At 38.2% G+C, this 26,652-nt stretch overlaps 2 protein-coding genes across 3 annotated transcripts in view; both read right to left on the bottom strand.

The window, feature by feature from the left end:
• ankrd12 (ankyrin repeat domain 12) overlaps positions 1–15,525 on the bottom strand; it is a 41,700-nt gene extending 26,175 nt beyond the window's left edge. For both annotated transcript variants that reach the window (XM_085377153.1, XM_085377154.1), the window contains exon 1: positions 15,368–15,525. The gene's annotated coding sequence lies outside the window, so the exon portion shown is untranslated. The remainder of the gene's footprint in view (positions 1–15,367) is intronic.
• A 1,789-nt stretch (positions 15,526–17,314) lies between these two features.
• ndufv2 (NADH:ubiquinone oxidoreductase core subunit V2) lies at positions 17,315–25,920 on the bottom strand. The gene is made up of 8 exons (XM_085377951.1): positions 25,798–25,920; positions 22,886–22,939; positions 20,874–20,936; positions 20,098–20,214; positions 19,855–20,023; positions 19,322–19,431; positions 17,595–17,671; positions 17,315–17,505 (listed from the first exon to the last, which is right to left on the bottom strand). Exons 1-8 carry the CDS (start codon positions 25,837–25,839, stop codon positions 17,412–17,414), a joined length of 726 nt encoding a protein of 241 aa, XP_085234077.1. The 5' UTR covers positions 25,840–25,920; the 3' UTR covers positions 17,315–17,411.
• Positions 25,921–26,652: the final 732 nt, after the last annotated feature.

Here is a 26,652-nt window from a genome sequence, read left to right as displayed (position 1 = left end):
TGTTTTTTGAGCTTTATTATGCAAGACAGAGTGCTGAACAATTTCAGTCTTATCCTTCACTTAAATCACTTAAAAAAAAAAAAAAAAAAAATAACTCATCTAAATCTACAAGGGCGAGGCTCGGGACATGGCTTGCACACAAATAAAAGCCTCGTCAAATAACATGTTTGTACATGAGAGGATGTAAATAGGGTTAACTTCACTGGCACGAGAATAAGGCTCTAACCCGGACTGATGAAAAATGCCCACTAAACTGGTTCGAGAGAGTCTGACAGCCTTAAGAAGCCTACCGCCACTGCTCCGAATGTAGGTTAATGATCAGATACCCAAGCAGAGGACAAGAACAATGAAGCCTTTACTGCTGATTACGGGTTAAAAGGAGGGGGAGGGAATGTGGGAGGGATTAGACCAAAGGTTAGGACCCAGGCATAGGTCTTGTTCTCATTTCCACCACATGGCCAAGCTCACTTGACTCAATCAAACACTGGAGAGCTGTTGCTGCTCGAGGAAATATTGATATCCACAGTATGGATGGAGAATTGGGGAATTTTTAATAAAAAAAAAAAATCTGACTTTGAATTAGCAATTATCAGACTTGGCATTAATAACAGTGAGCTATATGCAACAGAAATGCATCTCATGTTGGTAATAGGGCTGCCACGATTTGTCGACTAGTCACGATTACGTCGACTATCAAAATCGTCGACGACTGATTTAATAGTCGACGTGTCGTTTGAAGCTTTGTAAGATCGCAAAAGACGCAGGAATAAGTAGCAGGATTTAAGAGTGTAATAACGGACTGAAACAGAAGATGGCAGCACAGCATGTACAAGGATGCCAGCTGCCGTTAAACCCCGAAGAAGAAGAAGCAGCTGTGTCCCAGAATTCATAGCGCGGCCCAGCTTAGTTTCCAACAATGGCGGTAGCTAGTTAGTTTTAATATTACTCTTATTATTCTTTCTGGGTCACAAAATAAACGTTTAACATATTTTCAGGCGAGAATGTAGCTGTGTAAACCTCAAATATCGGCTCAGTTTATCAGGACACCACATATTTTCAAAAGCGCTCCGACGTTTTCGGAGACGTCTGTTACCCACTAGCTCGATAGCTAGCCGGGGGCTAGGTCACTAGCGCCGTGAGAACACCGGACTCCCGGCAAATTGTTTTCAAACCCACCGCCGTCTTTCGCGACTCAGGTTAAATATATATGAGTCACTTAGATAAATTAAAAATGTTGTTTGGCTTTTTTTTTTTTTTTTTTTGTATTTTATTTGTTCCTGAGTAAATCGGTTTGGCTGAGATTAAAGTTATAGTTTTTACACAGCTGAATAAACGTCAAGCAGACAGCTGATTATCAGAAGTGTGAGATGCTGGAGAATATACTCCGTTGTCCTGTTATATTTTAGATAGCAAGGAGTTCATTAAACTTCACCGAAACAATCTGCAAATTTCATTAAAATTGAATAAACTATCATCTTGTCTTTATTTTTAGTTAGCACCTTAAAAGCTTAAAGCTGTAAGCTAATGATAGTTATATAAGAGCAGATGCTGCTGGTGCAATAAGCTGTAGTTTTACGTCCAGTGGATGATGATCTGATTAGTCGACTAATCGCATAAATAATCGGTGACTAGTCGACTATCAAAATAATCGTTTGTGGCAGCCCTAGTTGGTAACAAAAACTATTAACTGAAAAATATCCTGTTTAATACATGTTAAAAAAATGAATTAAAAAAAGCCTCATCACTGTTGCAACATGTTTGCTAAAACAAAACGCCCTCCTTTTCCTTTCAGAGAATTTGTAGGCAATGATTTAAAGCCCCTGGTGGCAAAGACATTACCTACATGACTATGAAACAAAACACATCTGCAGCTAACAAGGTGTCACAGCCACAAGGAATCCTATCCACTCGGTTCCATATGAGCAACTAGCTGGCCACAGTCTGAAAAATAAACTGTGAGGCAAATATTGTGTCAGTTTTCATTATGACATTCAAGATACGACTCCATCTACACCTGTCAAATCCTATTAAACTCGATGAGCTGCCGATCCGATCACAAGCCCGACACATGGCTGCCTGCGCAGTGCCAAAACCACAGCTCTGCAGTGCCAGACTAAGCTTAGATGAGACCAGTGTGTGCGGAGAGGTTGAAAAAGCAACTTCAGCTTCATGCTGCGAGGAGTCTACAGATTACATAGCACACCAACCTTTTACCTTTGATTTAAACCTCTTAAGTCAACAATGAAATACCAAAATTGCTCTTGAATAGCTGGAAGTTAATCAGTTAATTGTCTGAAGGCCTGGTTGAGTAAAATATTTAAACCTCTCCTTATTTCAACACTATAGTCTTAATGCTTAAGAAGACACAAGATGCCTTGAATCAACAACGCAGAGACAGCAACCATTTTCAGAGCTGGTATATTTTTTTTACAGTCAGCCCCACAAGACATGCAGCATATTAATGTTTTTTTTTTTTTATACCAATTTGTATTCTAAAGTGTTTCATTTAAAGAGTGAGGCTGTGTGGAGCTAAAGGACAAACTCAGAAACATTAGATATTCATTGAAAGGAGTTAACCATTTACCTTCCCTCGGTCATTTTACACTGAAAGTGGATGACCTTGGTACTAAAATACATCAATTAGCTTAACAATTACATGAGGTTTTACAGCGTTTAGGACACTTGGTTAGATTTGTCCATTACAATGCACTCAGTGCTCCTGCGTGATTTCATATTACTGTGCTTTAGTGTTTTGATGAAGTGGTCAATACTGGAGCACTACATAAATCCATGGACCATAATACACCACAACCACACCATTAAAACCATAAAGAGGTGAGGTAAATAACATTGGTTCAATGTAATGTTCTGCATTGAAACCTTAGGTCTGGGGATTCACGTGTGTGTTATGGGGAATTTAAGGTACTGTATCGTCCTTTTACATCTCTGTTGCTATAAAATCAACCAACACAAAGCCTATGTTAACGCACCTTTGTGCAGGCCTCCAAAAAGGTGACAGTGTATAGCTTGATGGCAATGATGCTTTGCTATGGGCTGTAAAGTTAGCGTTAGATAGAAGAGATGCTACTTCGACTGTTTTTAACACTCGGTTTCACTTCAATGTGAAGAAGTTCTGTTTATTATTACTTCCGCCTTCTGTACAGCACAGGCTAATCTGTAGCTGTAGTACATGAACAGCATGAACAGAAAAAACAAAAACAAAAAACAAACAAACTGCATAGCCCACGTTGCATGTTGTTCCACATATTTATGAACCATCACCAATGCAGTGCCATACTGAGCGTCTGATGTTAACATGTTCCACCATTTTAATGCTGTTTTAGACAGCTGGGAGCAGTACCAAAAGGCCTCCCTGTCTGGACAACGTGCCCCACCAAACTGCAAAACCAGCTGAGCGAAACTCAAGGTGGGAGTACGAGCCAAGTCTAACTGAACCACCCCAGAATGTGTAAGAACTTATTTTAACAGATATCTTCAACATGCAGAACCTGCAGACAAGGTAAAAGGTTTTTTGCACTGCAAGATTTCTGGTTTCTGTTTGCAGTCTGGGCTAGGGCTGCACGATTAATCGTTAGAAAATCGCGATCTCGATTCATACTTATGTGCGATCTCATTTCCAAATGACAACGATTTTATAAAAAATTAAAAAATAAATAAAAACACGACGACGATTGTACCGCATTTTGATCCGGGACGTAGTCTGCACGAAAACAAGCGCTCACTCTTCCGGCTCAACAAATGACAAGGGCGGAGCCTTATACCACGTGATACAGAAGCTGTGCCGTGTGATGCTAAAATTAGCAGAGAAAAAACAACTGAGAGCACGTCAGGGATGACGAGAAAGTGACAGGAGAAAATCCGTCCCAGTCAACCACCCAAACATCAATAACGGGAACCTTATACAGCGCTTCCCTATACCCGTCGAACTCCCGCAGGCACAAAGAAATTACGGAGGCTATCACTTATCACCTGACCAAAGATATGGCTCCCATCAACACTGTGCAAAACGAGGGATTTAGGAAAATGATCAACACTCTAGACAAACGCTACACAGTGCCATCCCGCAACTATTTTTCTATTGTTGCACTACCTGCTCTATACACGCAGTGTCAACCAACGGTGGAGACGGAATTTCAAGCAGTACAACATTTTGCGGCAACAACAAAATGTGAGACATTTATTGTTTTTATGTTCAGTCTCAACTGTTACGAAGTTGATGTGCAGTTAATAAGTGCAATAAATATTTGTACTGGAAAAGAAAATCGTGAGAGAATCGTGATCTCAATTCTAAGCCAAAAAAATCGTGATTCTCATTTTACACAAAATCGTGCAGCCCTAGTCTGGGCTGTATTACACAATCTTGTTGGAGCAGTTGGTGGCTGCATGCAGATCAAAAGAAAGAAATCTTTGGGAGTGTCCTTCAGAATCTGCCAAAGTTCCCATGTCTGTTTGGGTGGCACAAAAGGAGCCTACATTTTTCATTTTGTGGTTTATTAGTGTATATAAGTCAGCCCCTTCCAAGTTTGTTTAATCTTTACTGTAATCATATGCAGAAACATGAAGAATTTCAACAACTGTGCCCAATTTCAGCAGGTTAATTCTAAACATATCTGAACTGCTCTAAACTGTTTTGTGCATGAAAAGGGCCACAGTTGATTATACTTCAAACAAGCATGTTGAACACATGCTTTGCTTTCATGTTATTTAATCAATAATGTTTGTTTTCAATTGTGTCTATAAAAACAAAATGAAACTGATTAATGTATAGGTTCTGCCACATAAAAATGTCTTTCCTTATTACTACATGTGCAATTAACTTTAATAACAAAAAAACCCTTTAAATTTAATGGGCTGGCTGTAGCTCAGGAGGTAGAGCTGTCATCTACTTGTTGGAAGGTTTGTGGTTCGATCCTTGGCTGCTCCAGTCTGCATGCCAAATATTCTTGCGCAATATAATAAACCCAAGTTGCTCTCCAGTGCATCCACTGGAGTATAAATGTGTGTGAAGGTTAGACAGAAAGCACTTATGTAGAAAAAGCATAGACAATAGCCCTTTTATGAATGGGCGAATGAGGCAAGTTGTATAAAGTGCTTTGAGTGCTCAGGTAGAGTAGAAACAGTGCCAACATTGCTATGTTGCCGTTGCTTCAAATATTTTAAACAGTTAGTAAGACATAAAACCCATCATCAAAGGCAACCCTAACTCTTATGTAAACATACAGTGGAGAATATGATAGGTGTATAGGTTACTTCCTGTATAATAACCCTAAGCGATCTCAATTGTAGCCTGTTTTCACCTTAGCTTTAAACCCATTTAAAATGAAAACTAGCACAGTCATGGATAGCATAAAGCAGCATGCAGAGTACTGCCAATGATTAGCACAATCTGATCACATTTCTCCACTCAAAAAGAGCTCAGTGACGCGATTTATTCTACAACCAAAAGGAATCCACTGAAATTGTCCAGTGAATGAAAATCTCATTAACCTATTTTACAGCAGGAGGGTCCTCAGCCTTCCGAAAGCATGGTCACAAAACCGAGCCAGAGTAAACAGGATATGACTGCTTTCTTTGGCATCAGTGAAGTGAAAGCAGTCCATGAAGAATGCAAAGAACACACCCACTGTCAAATTGTCTTTTTTCACAATAAACTAGCAACAGACAGATATATCTCTCACTGCTCATTCATAAAATAAAACTTTAAGAGCTCTTTAATAATTTAAAAACCTACAGCATTGTAATATTGCAACCCAGTCTGTTCCTTCCTTCCTGTGCGCATGAGGTGCATTCACAGTCACGCAGGAAGGTCACAGGCTCTCGAACTGTCGGCCTTTAAAAGCATACAATAGATTATCAAGCCGTTACACACAAAGATAATGCACTCAACGTACCAAACAAAAACAACACTTTGCACACATTCAGCTGCTGGCAAAGGCCAGCACATGTTGTGAAATCAGGAGGCTCCACCCTCTTCACAGACACATGCACAAGCGCACGCTTGCTAGGCCTCTTGAAGACGCATATACTCGGCTGATGGAGCCAACTGCAGGTTCTGGTCTAGCTTGAGGCACATCACATCATGACCACTGCTTGCTTTCATGCTCCCTTTTTGAACTGCAACCCAATAAGTGTAGTCGACAAGATGAAGTGAAAGTGATACAGAACAGAATTTTAAGCTGCCTCAAATAGAGGAAACAGATAATTTCTTTGGCTTATTGTGCTTGGAGTTTTTCCCATCACATTTGTTGTAACCTTTTTAAATTTCACTCCATCTTCTAAGATGACCAATCTTCACCATCACAAAGCTTAAACGGCACAGCCACAGTAGCCTCAATAACCAATAATGGCAATTTATCAATACTCAGTGGGCAGTGGTGTTCACTTTGCTGAAGAGTGAAGAGTAAAAAACAAAAAAAAAAAATGACTGTTTGGGGGGGATTTCCCTGAAGATATGGCCCTGCTGTGAGCACTCAAAACAAAAAAGAGGAACCCCAATCAGAATGTTAGTAAAGTAAAACAGCTTTATTACAACCATAAGTCATTCTTGCTCTTTGTTGCTGTGAAATGCTGCAATATGGCAAAGATCAGACCAAGCAGACAACATATAGGCCCAAAATACCAAAGATAGCCAAGCTAAAACTCTCAATGTGAAGGACTCGAGTACAAAAGGCACAAGTTTAGGTCTTAAACAGACTGCTTATGTTTCACATGAAATGAACCAATACATTTAGTAAGCTTAAGCTCATATGAAATCATTACTTTCCTTCACTCAGTGATGTCCAAGTCATCACTTTGTGTCTAGGCTTAACCCTAAACCCGTGAAGGGTTAATACCTTTCTCTCTTGTTCTCTAAGAGAATGTCTTCTAAATAGCTTAAGACATTTTCCATTGCACAGATCTGCATTTAGAACCCTCCACCTCCATGTGAATGTTACTCCTTTAATCTGCCGCCTCTTATTTTTCCCCTTTCTTAAATTACTTCTCACCCAAAAAATGCATAACGCACAAAACATTTGATATGGCAAGTTAGGCATTGTGTTATGGACTAAAACAAATTACAAAAACAAAATATTGTATAATACTGGAGACAAAAACAATAAAAACTGGAAATAAGTATTATGTACTTTCCACTGTATGAAAAATAATCCAAATGAACAACTGTAATGCAAACAAATTTTCTCAAGAAGTGCACTGTAAAGAGGAAATAACGTATGCCCTTACATAATTGCTCAGGCATTACAGCACCTTAGTCAATACCCTATTCTCTAAGAAGCTTATAGTCTGTCTGGAGAGGCTTTATACTATAGATGTCATGCTAACGTTTTCCAGTTATTTTTAGAGCAAGCCCTCTTTGTGCTTGCATTATTAAGCAAGAAAATATTGGAAGGAGTCTAATAACAATCTAAGAAATCTGAAAATTTGACGTAGCTGGACTTTCAGTTCAGTATTAACTGTGTACTTGGGCTGCATTTCTTTACAAGCGTCTGCATGGCTCTCAGCACGTTTCTGTCTATGCCTCTTATGACGATCTGCCTCGACGGCATGTGTAAAACTGATGTGACTGCAGATTCTTTCCCACCATCTGATTTCCATGATCTGGCAGAAATAAGAGGAAAATTAGATTTTTGAGAATCCAGACCTGTCACTATGCATGCGAGTGTGATCAGAAGATAAATGCTGGCATTAAATATTGCCAAGACAGCCAGAGAAAATATTTCAAACTGACCAAAACTGCTCTGTAATTAATGTCTCAACCACAGCGCGACCGCAAGAAGCAATTATTCAGATGATCACTTTATTACTATATGACATAAAGCTACAATGTTAAATACAAAAACAAAATGCTCCGTCTAAACATAAGTAGTTTTAACTTGCTTAATGACATTACTTTTAAATAACAGTTTTTCTGCAGATCAAACACTTCATCGTTACAGGAAGTCATATCACATTGACATATGGATTGATACGCAGTTGTGACAGTTGAGTCACAATTGAATTGCTGTTTAACATGCCCCTCCTTTATGGCAAAGTCTCACCTGCAATTGACTACGCCATGAGACAAACTCTGTAAGGGATTTGTAGACGAGCAATAAAAGCTAATTTAGTGTCTGAAGGAAAGAAGGATGAGTGAAAATGAAAGCAAAAGCTTTGGAAGAGCAACACAAACAAGATCCAATCAATGAGAAAGAGGAAATTAACATATCATATGCCAGTTCTAACAAAAATACTCTCAGAGAACAACAGGTCATATTCTCTTGCGGAAACTGGTTGAATTTTAAATAAAAAAAGAAAAACAAAAAAAAGATTTGCCAGCTGGTTTGTGAAACTGATCGTCATCAAGCTACATGTCAACCGATATCTGCCCACTGGCTCTTCACCCCATACATGTGCTAGACATTTTTGATGAAGGTGTCAGCCAGCTTATTATCAAAAGCAGATTTTTAAAAGTAAAGTTAGTCATATGCCTGTGAGTAAATACACTATAATAGAACTGTCAATGCAATGATAGGATGGGCAGACTGGCAACTGCAGACAAAGTGCATTAACCTCCTAGGACCTGCCGTCCACATATGTGGACATCACATTTTGGGTTATTTAGACCAAAATACTCAATTTTGCTCAACCGGGGCCTGATATCCATTTACGAGGACATTATACTGCTACTGTTCTATCAAAATTTTAAATGAATATCCTCATATGTGGCTCTGATTCATAAAAAGACAAATCAGGTAAAAAAAAAAAAAAAAAAAAAAAAAAAAAAAAATCTGGTAATTCTTTGTTTTTACATTCATTGGGCCCCAATATGCCCAAATATCAAAGAGAAATTAAAAATGCATGCCGTGGAAGAGTTCGGGTCTTAGGAGGTTAATGTCATTATAATTTCAACGGCTTCTGGAATAATGGGCAATGCCTGCTAGAGCAGGGCGATATGGCCAAAAATATTTATCACGATATATATTTGAAAATTTGCGATAACGATATAACCGACGATATAATTGATGCGAGACAAAATACAACTCCACAACATTACTAGCGCAAAAAGACAACCTTCCATTTATTTTCACTTAAACAAGAAGCTGGTTTTTATGTACATTAAAGCTTTATAAAAATGTAACAGTGCAAATGCAAATTCCTTGCTGAAAGTTTAACCAAAAGGCATTTCCAGTAGAAATGGGCTGACATATCCTGAGCATAACCATGTATAATATCCACTGAAGTTAAAAAGAGGTGCTTTGCAACATTAAACTGCAGTGTGCAGTACGTATTTTTCGGACCATAAGGTGCACGGGATTATAAGGCACATTAAGCGAAACAAAGCAGTCAGATAAATCAAACTTTATTAAACTCATTCTTCTTGCTTCCTCCACTTCTGTACCATTGATTCATTAATGTTGAATTCTCTGGCAGCTGCTCTATTCCCATGTTGTTGCAGTCTATTAATGACTAACCTCATATTGTGGATGGATTATCTCAGTTGTTCTCCTGACTGAAGTTTGGTCCGTTTACAACATCCTGCCATGCGATTGCATTTGTCTCTAACCATGAAGAACCTTCACGTTAACTTTTATAAGTGGAAAAGTGTTAGTGTTCGTCCTCCAGCTTCACTGTTTATGTTATGCTAACATAGCTGTGTCGCTAGCGATCACGTAGCACATCATTATATACCAGCTAGCCCAACTTCAGTAACCCTACAAACGTCACTGCTGTTTAGTTTCCTGTCTTCATTTATGTTGGAAGTGATAGCAGAACTGTACGTTTGATTTTTTTCAGAAATCTCTCAGTCAGAACATGCAATATCATGCTTAGGTAACTAGCGAAACTAGCGAGCTAACTTCCGCTAGCTTCCTGCTAACGTCTAACTCCGTTAAATGTAATAACTTTAGTTTTCATGGATGCCTGGAAGTTAAACTTCATAGTTACACCTGGTAAAGCAGCAATGCTGATCGTTTTATTAAAGATGAAAGAATTTAGACAGTTTTTAACTCTAAGTGATGCTGCAGTGTTGTTTGACCTGAAGATACGGAGTTTAGGACCCAGATTACTCCCAGATTTAAGAGCATCTTAGTCCGACAAATATGACAATAACAACGGCCGCTTGCATGTTCTGCAAAAAAAATGTGCTTTGTCGTGTATCTGACGGACAAACACCAAACCAGTTCCACATCACGGAAGTTGCACCATTTTTACAAACCAATTCTGGTTCATCTATTTCACTCAACAATCGGCCATGTGCGTATGAAAACAAAGGCACTGCGCATGCGCGTTTTACTCCCATTCTATCGCGATATTTCATTTTCCTATCGTTGCCTAACATTATACCGGTATTACCGTGAACGGTATAATATGGCCCAGCCCTAATGCCTGCTAACTAATGGCAGAAAGGTGCCCATTTACCTTGCAGTTTGACAACAATGTAAATTCAGCTTGTTGGGAATTTGGGGAAGAATTGCTCTAGTCCTTCCCTAAAAACTCTAACTTACTGTTTAGTGGACCATGAACCAAAATGGCCAAAATGGAGCCTTTGGTAGAAAGATCTATCTCAGGAAAGTAAAACCCGCTAGATTTCTGAAGATCAACCTGTGGAAGGATCAATGATTGCCTTTGTCTCCAGATCGCCCGGTCCACTTTTGGCAAACTGTAACATTTGACCATTTGCTCTGAGATTCTGCTGTTCACCCCATAGCCAACTTGCAGGCCTCTCAAGACATGCGAGTCCTCATGAGCCTGGGGCTCTTTTCACCCCCACATGCAACCACAGACTTTATGCAATTAGACTGAAGAGGAACTTTACTATCAAAAAACACCCACTGGTCAGGACATGCAACCATTCATGTTTTTAATGTACTAAGCCTACCTTTCCCTACCTCCCTCACATTTTCTAGGTGTTTGTTTTTCATTTTAAATTATATCTAAAGGTCAATAAAACTCACAAAAAAAGACTAAGTTGAAAAATGTTGAGCTGTCTTACCGCACCAATAACAAAGGTAGCCAGGCAGAAACAGAAGAAAGTGAACTGGTGCATCAGCAATGCAGACATAACAACAAAACAAACACGACATTGGAGTATGTCTTGATGAGTTTGACATGCTGAAACTTTGAAGGGGATAGTAGTATTTACACAGCTTTTCTCTTGTCCTTTTGTGTTGTTTGTGTGTCATCCGGCACATGTGCAAGTCTTTTATTACTCCTAAGTACTTGTTTGGGCAGCTATTTCGAAAAATTTAATTATTTTAAAACCCCAACATCAAAACCACTAACAGGTCAACAATGAAATGTTTTCTGGAAACCTTTATATAAATGTATTTATTAAAAAAATAAATTAAAAAAAATATCATACTGACACCACCACCCACCCAACCATTGTTACACTATGCACAGAGGTTAACAGTAGAACATACCAAACCCTAACCCTAATGCTATCTTTAATTTCACTTGGGACTGATTCATTTAAAATCTTGAGGTGAAAAGTCAAACAAGCAAGCAACTTATTGTTTTTGAAATTGCTGATTAGTAACACAACACCTCCAATAGCAGCCACCATGGCTGTTGGTAGCAGCTAACAGCAGGACAATGTATCCCAGTATTCTCTGGAAGAACATGAAAAGTAAGACAAACAAACAAACAAACAAAAAAACAACAAAAAACAAAGAGTTCAAAGTATTGACTTGACCTACAAACTCTCTGGATCCCCATGCAATCTATCCTCTATCTGATGCAGCACAACAAGTCCAGTCCATGGAGCCCATACCCCAAGTCTGCTCAATTATGGCAATTCACATTGAGATCACAGACAAAAGCATCAAGCACAGATTGCCAGTACAAAAGCCGGGAATGGCATTTGATGCTCCTTTCCAGTGGCTCCACAGTAGTGCTTTACACATTCACCTAAGAAGCCTGAGATCCCCGGTTCAGTGCTGTGAAGAAACACAAATCCCTGTGGGGTTGTGTCATGAAGGGCAACCAGTACAAAAAGAAATTCATCCAAATTCAACATCTGGAGTTACCCACTGTAGCGATTCCTCGTGAATAAGGGAGCAGATGAAAGCAGCTTTTTTCAAATTTAATTCTCCTTTCTCTACTTGTTAAAACCAAAGTGTTTTCAGACAATTAAAATTGTTTTAATATTAGTGCTGACCAAAAGATGATCTAAATCTGGTACAGCATGTCAAGGAGTACGTCTGGCGGTTAATAGAAGGACAGAACACTGACTTTATGCTTCTGCTGGGAATTTATGTAGAGTTTAGGATGTAGCATATGCCGGTGCTTGTGCTGACTGTGTCAATGGCGATGTGCACATTAGGTTGTGTCTTAACTTTAACAGAGGAGCATGAATCTGATACACACGCAGCAAAGGAAAAGGTGCCATGGATTTATAACACAGGGCAAATGAGTGCACAGATGTGATAAAAGAAGGAACTGCCTTAATTGTTTAATCTAATTTTAAATCATTAGATTGAATGTCAATTTTGATTAACTGGAGAGCCCTAATATACCCTTAAACCTATACGCCCCAAAGAACCTAATCTTTTGTAGAGAATCACACCGTTACACTGAGGTTATGCATTTTTAAAATCACCAATTAAGTAATACAACTAAATAAATGTTGTTTGCAATGAACAAAACGATAAACAAAAGCCAGGGCAGTGCCTTTTTGTTACTTAAAACTGACATTTATTATTGGACACCATCATTTAATTTGCTTCATCAGTGTCAGCTACTAAACTACCAGAAGACTGAAGTGAACAAAGAAAACCCTTTCAAACAAAAAGAAGCATCTTCTCTTCAATGGCACCACAAAAAAGGCACCCATGACGCACTGCAAGAAAGAGCTTGGTAATATACTGCAGTGTCAATTATGTGTCCTACTCGTATTGTCATAACCTTTAGTGCCGTGGGAGGTCTCATTCATCCTCAGGCAAATCATCATCACATGATACTCAGTTGCCAGTGAGAGAGATGTTAGTACAAACTCATTACAGAAAGTAAAAGAGTATTTTAAAAAACAAAAGTTCGAGGTGACACAAGCACACTAATGAAAAGCCTACTAATCCCACCACGTACAATTGAGTCCAAAACAGCAGTGACCAATCAATCAATCAAGGGAGAAGACAGCACTTTAATGCCTGAAGAATCATGTTCCCTAATATGAGAGTGATATGTTCTATTGATAAAAATCAGCTACTGCCAATTTAAGTCTATGAATAACATTTTTATTTACTGTTCTGTCTATATAAAATGTATCTAAAGGAATAGCAGATTAACAGTGGACTACATTTAACAAAACATTAATATGAAAAAGTATCATGTATTACTACATCCTAACTTGCTCCTTAGTACATTGTTAATAAGCAAATAATTGCAGCATGGTCCTGGTGATTTATCTAAATTGCAGCTGAGGTTAAGGTTAAGTTTTAAAAAATGATTTAACAAGATTTATTCTAAAGGAATTGTAATTACAATTGCGCAAGAATTTACTCATCATTGAGGACTCACCATTTAAGGTATTTAAGTGCTGTTCCTTAGTAGTAAGGTCAATTATGATGTGTCATGGCGAACTGGAAGTATGCTTGCTGTTATACAACCTTCTATAATCTTAACAAATTCAGTTTAATTAATCAGTTCCTGGTTTAAGGTCAGCTAAAGAGTGAAATTACTAAATATAACTTTAACTGAAATGACAAACAGATCACCCTGTTTTAAGAGTATTTTTCATGCATTCCTGTAAGATTTGGTTATTTAAAAGGCCACAGACGCAAGCTGATGCTACAATCAATTGTCAGCACAACAGTTGAATTGTAACAACTAATGCTTTATTTTAGTAACTCTCAAATTGTAAATGGAGGTTTCTAGAACACTAGCAGTATTCAAGTCAATATTCATGTCTCCAAAATTAAAATAAGCCCCCCAAAACCTTTAAGCAGCTGCTCGATTAGTTAATCTCTAAATATGACACGTTTTCATGTTTGAATTGTGGTGCTAAATAGCATTCTTCTTCATGATCCCAAAATGAACATTTCTTGTAATATTGAAAATGAAACAATTATTTTAAAATGGCCAGTTAACTGTATTTACATGTGCTGTTCCTTAACAAAGACATAAAAAATATATTTTACATTTAATACTGTTGTTTTTTTTAACTGTATGAAAAAACAGATTAATTAAACACCATTACAATATGACCATTACACTGTCTACATACTGCATTCAATATAATAGTATAAGACGAATACACAGTATTTTGTATGAGACAGATGTCACTTAAAAATACTGCCACTAGGACCAATTTCGGACTGATTCTAAAAAAAATTAAAGCTTAATTTAACAGTGTAGACGTGCTGCAATCCAATAAAACTCTTTAACTTAACGTATGTTCAATTTCAGGTTGACGTTTCGGTTGATTCAGACGGGTTGCTGCACAGATAGCCATGTAAAGACAAGCAGCTTTTGTATCAGGCAACACACCCCCAAGATGTCACAGTCACTGCCTGGGAGGCGCAAGCTCCGGATTTCTAATAGCTATGCTAGTTCCTTGAGAGAATTTACAAATCATAACTACATTTTACAGCATATTGACTGCTACTGTCCCGCCAAACTACGCTGGTTGTAAATAAACGAAGTGGCGTTGGCTCGATCATTGCAGAAACCACCACCCACCAACGTTAATGCCGCTCGTGCTTCCAATAATCAAAAAGTAATGTTGTTGAGCGCTAAAATTCGCAACTTGGACATAGATAATAAACACGAGCTGTGGTGTTAGTTGATTAATCTGGCGGTGAAATTCGTCTTGCGAGTAAATATGTTGTCTAATGCTAGTGCTTGGCCAGGACAAGGCAAATTCAAGTTCACGTTTCGCGATTAAACAGCAACAGTCAACACAGGGAGCACAGCACAGCCCGAGACAAAAGCCCACTGCAGCTCCTTTACTGCCCTCACAACGATCCCCCTCCCCAGCGCTTAATCTAAGCTAGCTAGCGAGCTTGTTCCCAGACCTACACAGCCCCGTTGGCTGTCTGGCTGTCTGAAGCTAACCCAGCTCGCTCTGCTTCGCCCCGACATTTTCCTATCAGCGCTCTGTATCCTCGCTTTGAAAGCACCGAGCAACTAAAGGCAGTTACTGGGGTGGAAATTTCAGTTAGCGTAGAATAAGTCCTCAATGTGTGTAACGCACGTGGCGCACAACTATACCAAGCCCACGCAAACACATAACATTCCCATTTTCGCACGCAGTTTACGTCAAGTTAGCTTAACGTTAGCCAGCTTGCAGTACAACTTAGCCAGATTGCTAGGATTTTTTTACCCATCCTGATCCGAGGCAGTCAAACAAGAAACCTCGTTTTGCGCTTACCTTTAAAAGGGGTTACACGTTCCCACCGACTCATTCAGGTTCCGCTATATGTGACTATTGCGCAATATTAACAGTTAATTTCCTAAATACTGGACGTTAACCGTAGCCTACGGCTGTGTGACGTTCATCGCTGGTTTTGAAAACATCCAAGCCGTTCGTCGCTCGTCCTCTCGGAGAAAAACCTAGCAAAACATGCAAGCGTCATTTTCATTGGTAGGGAGAAATCATGTGACCACCAGAGCACCACCGAGCTTATAAGGTCTGCGTCTGCTGGATAGACTGTAGATGGGTATGTGTCAAACGGTTTAACTTTCATTTAACCGAAGCCGTGAGTAAATTCGCATCTTTAATTTTAAGAATACGCTTTTTGCTGAGACATGTTGTACGTTAGCGGTGTGTGTAGCACCTCAAAGTGGCTTTTGAGCGTGTGTATTTGAACCGAAAGGAGGGAGAGAGAGGGAGAGAGAGAACAGGAATGGGCACTTGACGTCATCTTTTCCGCTGCTGTGCTGCGGTCAGTGGGAACTTTCTCGAAGATCACGGCTGAGGTTAACAGAGGAATGGCGTTTTCCTTCTTTGTCGTGAGCATGGCTGCGGACTTCAGGCCGCAGTTTCAGTAATTAGCCGATCTGGTTAAGTCGACCTATTAGCCCGCCAATTCAGTGTATGAGCCAGCTTAGAATTGGTTGCGCAGTGACATTTGCATCATGTTGCATGCATTGCGCATGCGTCACCGTGCATAATGTTATATGTTGCAGAGAAGAGCTGGGTTGAAAGCGTATTGGTACGAGGAAAGTGGGGGAGGGGTACCGGCTAGACATGAAAACGGCCTCGGGATGGGATGAAAATGAAACGACAGGACCAGTTGTAGGAAGTGGGGTGCTGTTCAAGGCTAAGGGGGCTGTGTTTATCATGTAATGTCTTGAATGAATCAACTTTAAAGGTGTTTAAGCAGGCGGAATCTTAAGGTCAATACGTGGTTCTTTTGTTAATAAAGTCAGTCACAATGATACTACCCACAGTCTAGTTTGGAGTATATTAATTGGACATGTACTAGATGAAATAATTTTTATATTATTCCTGTCAGAACCATCAGGTAGTCTCTACTAATGTCTTAAATGTATGTCCAGAACCAAATATAATGAAACAATGTCAATAAACCACATTTGAAATGAACTAAATAGAGGTAACATGTAGTAAAATAACTTTACAATTTAATCATAATTTGTTACACCATGCGTAGCAGCATATCTGGTGGTATTTACCGTTTACCAAAGGTTTTCTTTATGAATAAACAATTTAAATGTCACTGATCCACAGTAATTGAAAGACATCTAAAATTGGTCCACTAAAATATATTTACATCCAGTAAAATTCAGAACAAAATATTAAGGACCAAAAATGACTTTGGTAGAGCTAGTGTTAATTAAAAAGGCTTTATACTTTTTGTTTTAGCATGTGTAGTACTTCAATAAACATCTAATAGCTTTAGCTTGTACTGTGAGCTTTTAATTACATGATTTTTCCATAGGGGCATACATGGTAGGAATATGCATCTTATTGTGCATGTGCTATGCTGTAATTTTGAGATGTCATATTTGAATGAATTTGAGTGTACAAAGGATGTGATTCATACTTAAGTAAAAACCCTTCATAAGGTTTCCATAGGTGGCCATCACTGAAGTGGCAATGACAGTGGAAACTGTCACATAACTTACTGAGGTAGAAATACATACTATTTATGTAGTATCACAATATGCACAAAAATATTTAGCTTTAGGCTTACATTGACGTATTAAGAAGCTTTACTATTCCAGTCCTTTAGCCAGCTTTGCTTAGAAGTATCTAGAAATATAACAACTGCTACAAATCCTGCATTTCATGTTTCCAGTTTTGTTTTCCTTGTTGGAATCCATGTAAGTGAGACACTGACACCTTGAGAACATGTACAGGAACAATTTATTTACACAATATATCTGACTTAACCATAACAGTTTCACTGACAGCTTGCCTTTGTAGCAAGCAGAGAGTGGCCCAGAAATGTCTACAGGTCCGATCTTACACCGAATCCTGGTCCTTTAGGAGGCTCTGTCAGGGAAGTCAGTCCGCCTGCAGGCTCACAGGAGAATCGGCCACTCCTATAGAAAAAGAACAAACTTCTTCATCTACAATCAGTTCAATGACTTTAAAATTATATAAGAATCTATTATGCAAATTGTGCACGTACCTGGGTCCTGGTGGAGGGACTCTGCCTGCCTTAAGCTCATCAATAATATCCTCGATATCCTTTGGTGTAAGGTCCTCCTAGAATAAGGGATGAGAGCAGCTTAGCTTTTGGTCATCTGATGGTCCATGTTTTGATTTTCACATCCTCCAATCTGTAAGAAGATCTATTATATTCTAAAGACAGGGGAATACTTTAAATACTATCTTTGTAATTCAAAGGAAATTATGATGATTTATTCTAAATTGAATAAATGGATAAATACTACATCAATGTCAGATTGACCATGTCAGTCAGTGACTGTATTTCACCCAACAGCAACTTTTCCCAACTTTCAAAATATCTTATTGTTGATCTTTAGGACATGCAGGGCAGCACCAATTTATCAATAGTAAGATCTATGAGCCTACCAATATGAGCCAATATCAGCCTTGTTCACTAAAACAAGAATACTGACATCTGCAGTGATATTTATAGGCATCAGTGGCTGATATGTATCTCTTGTATCATATCAGTTTTCCCTGACTATAAAGTATACAGCATAACAGACAGCTAATCGACTTTAAAACAGGAAAGGATTTTTGTAATGAAGATTTTTTTTGGTTTGGCTGCAAGAGGAAACCAAGAAGAGGAAGTAAACAACAACAGAAAAACGATAAAAAGGAAAAAAAAAAAGTACATATACCGTCTTCAGCTTATTTTAAACATCAGTATCGGGCCAGAGTTTCATGATCAGCGCATCCCCAGTTTTCCAATCAATTATTTTTTATGGCCACTAATAACTATAGCCAATAATAACTCTGACTTTAACTGTCAGTAAAGTTCAAACCAGCTCTGACAGATTTAGCTTTTTTTCCAAGTCGTGCTAAAGAGGATACAAGTGTCAAATAGTGCTTTTTTTAATTAATTATTTTATTTACAGTACAGCTACTTTATGATATTGCAGAGCTGAACCATAGTGTTAAAAATGAATGATATAGACTTGCCCAAAACCATTATGGCATTTTTTTCAAATCTCACAATGTTCTTAAGTACAAAGACTGAATCGGGTGGTCTGCTTAATTAATACTGCCTGTGTGCTGCTCCAAAGCTGCTTCTACCTTCATATTTAGAAGCCCCTGAACAACCCGACACAAGTTCAAGCTCTTATTTGCAAACTGTGTCATCCTGAGTAAAACTAAATGTGTAATTGATGACTGAATTAATCTAATCTCCAAAGGCTGTGTGTATGGCTTGAGTGTTAATTATTCACATAAGAAAATGCCAACCTCAGCACAAGGTACTCTTGGTATTAACACATTGTGCCTTTTCTCGCTAATGATGATACCTCAGCAAGCTGAGGTGTTGCGGAGAATTCCTCCTTCACAGTCATCTTTAATTGGGTAATTCACTTCAGCTCGGCTTGCAATAACTAAATGTCCCATGGTAGAATTATTTTCACATGGTTAACCACAAAAGAATCCAAAAAGAAAAATTTTGACATCACACTTGGTTCAAGAAGTTGATATTTTTCCAAACTAATATAATGAATAAGAAAACACTCGTGTTATAGCTGATTATTTCTCTATTTTTTTCTCCCTGCTCTTAATTTCCTTTAGAGTTTTCCACATGAGAGGAGAACTCCAGAAACGGTGCTCTGTACACATTCTTTGTGAAACTCGTTTGAGCTTTAATCTAATTTGGTTAATTTACTTAAAACGTTCATCTGCACAGACGACTCGAGCACTCACATAATAGTTGTCGTTGATCTGAACCATTGGAGCATTCACACAGGCACCCAGGCATTCCACTTCTATTACAGTGAACATCTTGTCTGGAGTAGTCTCCCCAACTTTGATACCTGTGGAGAACCAAATGGAGAGACGCTTCATATTCAGCTAGTCTCAACTGACACTCTACAGATTGTCTTACTAAAACAACAAATATTTTTAACTCGAGCACTAAAGCCTGACGTGCCACAGCTGTTAGCCACATATACGAGTTAAAAGGAAGAGTAAAACTTCACTATGGTTGACTTGAAGAACAAACCTTGTCCTCTATTAAATGTAACGTAGGCTCAAGTGTGTTGACAGTTTCCTTGCTTGATTTCAATCTTGTTTGATGCTACAGCTTGATATTGTTTGAATACCAATGGCAACTGTATATTTATACATTTGTTCTCAGTCTCTGTTTATCTCAAACATACACAATAAAAAAAAGTTTGTTTTCATCTGTTTTCATCTCTTCATTGGTTTCTCAGCATAAAATGGAAAAGCACTCTTACCAAGTTTGTTTTGGATGGCCTCCACGATGCTGTCTGAGTTACAGAGCATGCAGGGTGTTGTCGTGCAGATTTGAATGAAGTATTTTCCCACAGGCTTACGTAGGAACATCGTATAGAACGTTGCTACTTCATATACTCTCATTGGAGGGATTTCCAGCACCTCTGCAACCTGAAATACAAAATTTATATAAAATGTGTTGACGAGCATCACTCTGCTGGAAAACACTAAAAATATGACTGTGCCTTGTTCATGGCAGAAATAGGGAGCCATCCATGTTGCCTTTGGGCCAAATCCAACACGGGGATGGTGGCTGCTTGCTTGTGTCCTTCTGGGTACATTGAAGTGATCGCCTCAATCCTCTACAGTGAACAGAAAAAGATATTTTTCCATAACTGTATTTCCCATTTTTATTTTAACAATAAGGCCAATTTATACAGTGAAATAGTCCTAATATAATTCATGTACATGAATTAAATGATACTATAATTGTAGAGTACAGTACAGTAGTAGGTAGGCCATCTATCGTTGAGCTTTTTTTCTACAAAAATACCAGGAAAATACATTGTGTCTGGTGTATTAAGGTGGAAAGGCAATTAAATAACTACTAAATTAGTTACAAAATAAAGCTAGAGACATCTTAAGCCAGGGGTGCCCAATCCCGGTCCTCGAGAGCTACCGTCCTGCAGCTTTTAGATGCATCCTTGTTCCCACACACCTGAATCAAATGAATGGCTTGTTATCAGGCCTTTGCCAAACATGATGGCATGCTGAAGAGATCAAACCATTTGATTCAGCTGTGTTGGAGTAGGGATGCATCTAAAAGCTGCAGGATAGTAGCTCTCGAGGACCGGGATTGGGCACCCAGAAATACCCAATCAACTTGGGTATTTCTGAAAAGAAATTCCAGCTTTTGTACAATAACACAAAATCAATACCTGCAATTATCTGCTATTACTGGTAATGAAAACCACATCAGTGCATTAAAAAAAATACTGTTCAACACAGATGCGAGGCTCACCTTCTTGTTCTCCTCAGTGAACTCAAAAGGTGTGTCAGGGTTGTTGTCAGGAGTATCTCTGTGCTAAAAAAGAATAAGGATAACATTAAAGTAGATTAAACTTTATTTATAACAGACACACACATAACCGTCTTCGGTATATAATTATCTGTGTATATATTAAATCTTGTGAAGCTTCTACTGAGGCTGAATTTTTCCTTAACAGCTACCACTTTCATGCGTGAGTAACAGATCTGTGAGCTGCAAACAGTATCTGATAAAATATTAACAGTTCATCATGTAAGCCCAGAGGGAAACAGGTGCTACTACCCAACGAGAGAACAGACTCAACACAGACAACTATTATTTCTGCTTCTGCACACACTGCCCCCTTGTGAGCAGCAAAGCTCCTTTGTGCAATAGAAAAATTGAGGAGGGAAGAAATTTAATGTTTTTTGTTTTTTAATTTAAAGCAGCCAACCAATGCATTAATTAAAAAAAGAGTGTCATAAGAATTTTTTTTTAAATCAAGCACAGGTTAAAAACAATGTTACTACCGGGGGACTATGGAACCAAGGAGAGTTTCCATTGCATGAAATTATCACAAGATGTTTTCGTGTGGCTGTAATGGCTCCTCCCTGGATAAATTAAGGTCTTTTGGAAAACAGATACCACTGGGATCAATCCTGCACAAACATACTGCAGAGCTGTGTCTTCAATTAATGGCTGAGCCTTTTTTTTTGTGCAAAATTTTCAAGTTAGTGACGCATGGACAAAAACACACTCCAAACCCACCCAAACAGATCAGGATAACAAAAATACAGCATAAGGACAATACTTGACACTGGTGACAGTAGGTTTATAAGTTCTAAAAACCTTTGCATTTGATCCTATCAGTCCAATAAAGGAGTTGGTATAGTGTTAACAAAGGTTTTATAGTCGTTTCTGAGCGTGTAGGTGATGTTTTCAAGTGGGACACATCTACATATCTCTGAGATCCATCTAAAAATAGGTAGTTGGAAGTCGGACTTCCACATAATGGTTATGCACTTTCTAACAATGCATAGAGACAGTTCCAGGAACTTCTGTTGGCTTTTTTCGTAATTGGGTACCAACCTTTAAAATCCCCTAATAAACATGTTTGAGGATCTAATGGAAAGAGTAGCTCTAAAACCTTTGACATAATGTTGGAAAATTCATGCCAGAATGCCTTTACCTTTGTGCAAAAACACAAACGCTCCTCAATGCTCTATAAACTCTGGTTTATATTTATTTAATTTTTGTGGCGTGATGTAAGTTTGATGGAGATTGTTGTAATGTCTGTCTGTATCTGATATTAATGGTTACATTTAAACATTTCTGACATTATTCCGACCATCGTTCTGCCTCAATTGTTACATGCAAATTGGACTCCCACTTCTCCCGTGACCTGTGTAACCCTGGTTTTGGAGCAGCACTCACTAAGACAGAATACACTTTTGAAATAAGACAAGGTGAGGATAAATACAGTTTCTAAAAGTTTCGTGATTAAAGTCCATGCTTGTGAAAATTTGTTTATGCATACACCAAGTAAAGAAAGCTGATATGGTGTTGCTGTTTAATCCTGTTTTATGAAGCCCATCAGCAAATCTTTTTCTTAACCCTTCTAAAATGTATTAACATGAATAATTCATTTTCCAATAATAGACAAAAATTGCAGAAGTAAGTGAACTTCTGCCCCAGTGTAACTAAAAAAACAATGTTAGTGTGACATAGTAACAGCTAGACTGACTGCGTTGAACAATGAGCAGTAACAATTAAACTTAGTAGTAATATAGATATAGATAATATTAGAAATGACTACAAATTGTTGCTGTAATTTACAAAATTTTCCATGAGCTGCTGATCTATAGTAACCCACCATGATGAGCTCACACAATGTATAAAAAAAAGCCCGTACAGCATCAGCGTGTACAGCATCCGCATGTACTCTCTGTTTTTGTCTGTCACCTTCTACACATTTTGTGCACTGAGGAACGGAAAGTGCTACTCACCACAAAAATGCCACCAGCTCCAGCACGTACAGCAGACTGATGCAGACTCCTGGCCTACAAAACAGAAGAAAACAGGTAAAATACCTAGTGATGTCATGGAGCTAAATTCAAACTGATCTCAAATGCCAACATTTCTTACAGTAAACATGCTACTTACATGCAATACTTTTGAGTGCATAACATATGTTAAAAATAATGAATCTAATTCATGACTTGCAGGAGTTCATTCTCTAAGACCCAAGTTTAAGTTGTGTTAGTTCAGCGATAACTAAAACCCCAAAATATCAGGTGGTGCAACCAAAAACATGAGGTTTTTATGTAAAACTAGGATAATGTTGAAGTAAACGTTAACTTAATTTCTATTTAATTTAAATTTCATTTTAAAATTATATGTGTGCCCTTGGGAAGTTAATACAGGTGTTCGAGTAAAAAAGTTTGAAGTGTTTAAAGTTTAAAATGAACCAGGAACTGGGAGGAGTTAAACTGCAGATGTCAAATTAACATTGTGATTTAAGATCATCTGTTAGTTTTCGAAACCTCTTATTTATTTTATTTAAATGTTAGTCTGTAGATTAAACTCCTTCAAGTCATATTTTAAACAGAACTGATGCACTTAGACATAATAAAATATGAATCTCACATCAATGACCCAAAGATTGCAAGACTAAAGACTGTAGGTAATTGTTGACTGACTGGCTCAATGTAAAAGGTCAAATTTATAGTGACTGCTGCGCCTGCCTTGATTTGTACACAACTATACTATTAATAAAACTTTAAAATACATACAGCAATAAAATGGAAGGTTTGCGCTAGGGCTGGGCGATACGACCCAAAATTCAAATTTCAATATTTTTTAGCTGGATGGCGATATGAGATATATATCTCGATATTTTTTTATTCCATAAAGTAAGAACAGAAAGAGAGTTCTTAGTTAAAGCTGTTTCCCAGATGTCACACAGGCACTTTTATTAACATACAGCATAGGTGTACATGAAAAAATTACTCAAAAATATATTATGAGCATTTGTTAATTAATAATGCTCCATAAATAAACTAAAACAATGTTGTTTTTGTGCATAACAAAAAGCTCACAATTGTGCAGTCAAAATGTAAACTAAAGGACGCTGAGCATAATAACAACGACAGATTTCACAGCTGCTCTATTCCCAAGTTCTACTGCGTGACTGACAGCCTGGAGTTTGAAATGTAACCATGACTCTGAACAGGTGTCATTTATGGTCCTTATACACACAAAGTACGGTAATATTACGTTGAAGCACAGTACGTATTACTCCACAGCTCCGTAGTTTACCAAAGTCGTACTCAAACATTTTTGACAGATTGCTGAGCGCTGTGTTCCACATAAAATCGGTTCGCGGTCATCAAGCACAACCAGAATTCATACATCAGGCGCGCTGTCAACTTTTGAGAAAATGCAAGGATTGTAGGCTGTGCAGCCCCTCTGGGCTGCATGGCGTTAGCGTGGTTAGGTCGTTAACACGTTGACGCCGTCCAGCTCCACGCACGGGGCGATGCGCAGTAACTCGTTAACGGAGATTTGCCGTGTCCATCTTGTCGCTGCCTGTAGGTGAAGCTATGGGGGAGGAGGAGTTGTGTTCAGTGAAGGAGAGGCGAGCCAGAGTAACGTTGCGTAGAGACAAAAGTGGACGAAAGAGAGGCAAACTTGCTCCACAAGTATAATTAAAACGTAACATATACTATATCGATATAAACGATATTTTCACATCTTATATCTCGTATAAAAATATATCAATTTTTTTTTTTTTTTAAACTCGATATATCGCCCAGCCCTAGTTTGCGCCTAAAGTCAAGATTTTTGTTTTCTAGTATGAGAAAAAATTATTTTGAGAAATCTTCCTCTAAAGCGATGAAGTGGAATTAAACTAAAATGTTTGTTACTGGAAAATCTTATTTACATAAAGTATGACACAATAGTGTAAAGGTGAGTAAAGTTGTGTAAAATAAACCTCTTCGTGTATATTTTAACGTTTCCCACTAGTCCGAAAGAAGATATGAAAACTTAATAACCCCAAATCTATAGATTTATATTTCTAGTCCACTATATTTAGAAATTAATTGTACTACGTTTATACTACTGAATTTTCTTGAAATCTGAAGCTGCGAACAATTCTACATCACCATAATATTAAATATACATCTTGTAACACATTATGCCTTATTATTAAAGTTTAAGCTGCACAGCTGTATATAAAACAATTAAAATGAGTCCCAGTTGCAATGTTGGAGTGATTATACTTATATAATCAAAATTTATGATCTGATAGTACGATGTGTATGACTGTGAAATGTGACATTCTGCATAGTGAATACCTTAGATAGCTTAAGTACATGTACAGTAACAAATGTGTAGAATTACTACTTTACTAGTAGAAACTTTGCAGTATAATTGATATTTAACAGATCTAAAGCTTTTGCAAGCTGTTATTATACACAAAACTTCTTGTGCTGAGCCACTTTTACGTAAATCATTGCTTTATGTAAATTGTAAACAGTGTTATCTGATCCAAGTTTCCAGCTAGATTAATATTAAGTGATTAATATTGCTGTGTTTTCCCATACTGTGAATTTACAGTAGCCATGCAAGCAGTTATATAGGGTGAAGTTAAAGCCAACTGCATGTACACGAGCCTGCTAAAAACCCATTCTAGCGGCTATGTTTTCCTTTCGCTGCACATTTTTCCAGCGATCGCCTTTTAAAAGTTTGACAGCAGAAAGCTAATTTAGCTAGCATGCTAGTGTTACCCAACGTCATTTTGCTGAGCGGCCTCCACTGCATGCCCTTGTGAAGAGTCATAGCATTTTTTTTTCTCCAAGTTATCGAAAATTGCACCCAAACCTTTCCCCAGATCCATAAAAAATCACAACCGTACCGCCTGCGACACTGCAGAGCGAACAGCAGCAGACAGAAACATCTTGTCGCTTGAAGTTTGGTCCCGGTGCGTTAGGAAATGAACGGGACAGCGGTAGCCACCATCAACACAAGCGCGCTCAGGTTCGATGCATACTGTCTGACGCACGACGTGACGTCTGTACGTCTCTGCGCTTAATCGATCCCAGATTCAAGTTGGAGCTCAAAGTCAGTCAACGTTGAGTGTTTGCGAAAATTTCTTCTACATTCAAAAAACAAAATTATGCAAATATATAATGAACATTGTTTTTCTGTTATCATATTTTAAATTAAAGAGTACAAGAAATAAAGACGCAGTAAAAACGGTCAAACAAAATTATACAAAATGCTTCACAACAAACTTTTAAGTAATATCTAATATTACTTTAATAAACGTGCTCATTAAAAAGACAACATACTGCAGTAAAAATACTGATATACATTTAGTGGGATTACGTCTGGGATCTCTCTGAGCCTCTTTTTGTTTGCTGTGGTGATGAACAGGTTGACAGACAGAGGTCAGGAGTCTTCGTATATTCTGATGTAGTGAGAGTTGGTAGCAGGTGGGAAAAGCCTGGAGAAGTGGAGGTATGCACTCCAGGGAAAATGAATTATAGTCAGAATAGAACACATGTGCACGAATGAAAAAGACTGTGGTGAGACCTGCAGTATTTGAAGACGGTGTTTGTAACAAAAAGACAGGAGGTAGCTGGAGGTGTCAGAGTTGAGGATGCTCGTTGGGAGTGACCAGGATTAACAAGACTGGAAATCACTGCATCAGCAGAGCGATTCGTGGATGCAGTGAAGCAGGACAGGGAGAATGTTGACGTGACATAGG

Source organism: Diplotaxodon limnothrissa, linkage group LG18 (assembly GCF_057381915.1).
Source record: "Diplotaxodon limnothrissa isolate DT_005_m linkage group LG18, D_limnothrissa_male_GT1.1, whole genome shotgun sequence".
Lineage (NCBI taxonomy): Eukaryota > Metazoa > Chordata > Actinopteri > Cichliformes > Cichlidae > Diplotaxodon > Diplotaxodon limnothrissa.
This window is presented reverse-complemented; position numbering and strand designations above follow the sequence as displayed.

Coding starts and splice junctions, on each gene's coding strand:
- ndufv2 (XM_085377951.1), bottom strand. CDS start 25,839: ATGTTTCTGTCTGCTGCTGTTCGCTCTGCAGTGTCGCAGGCG. Junction 20,937..22,885: donor GAGCTGGTGGCATTTTTGTG/GTGAGTAGCACT, acceptor ATTCTTTTTTAG/CACAGAGATACTCCTGACAA. Junction 17,672..19,321: donor AGATCAACGACAACTATTAT/GTGAGTGCTCGA, acceptor CCCTTATTCTAG/GAGGACCTTACACCAAAGGA.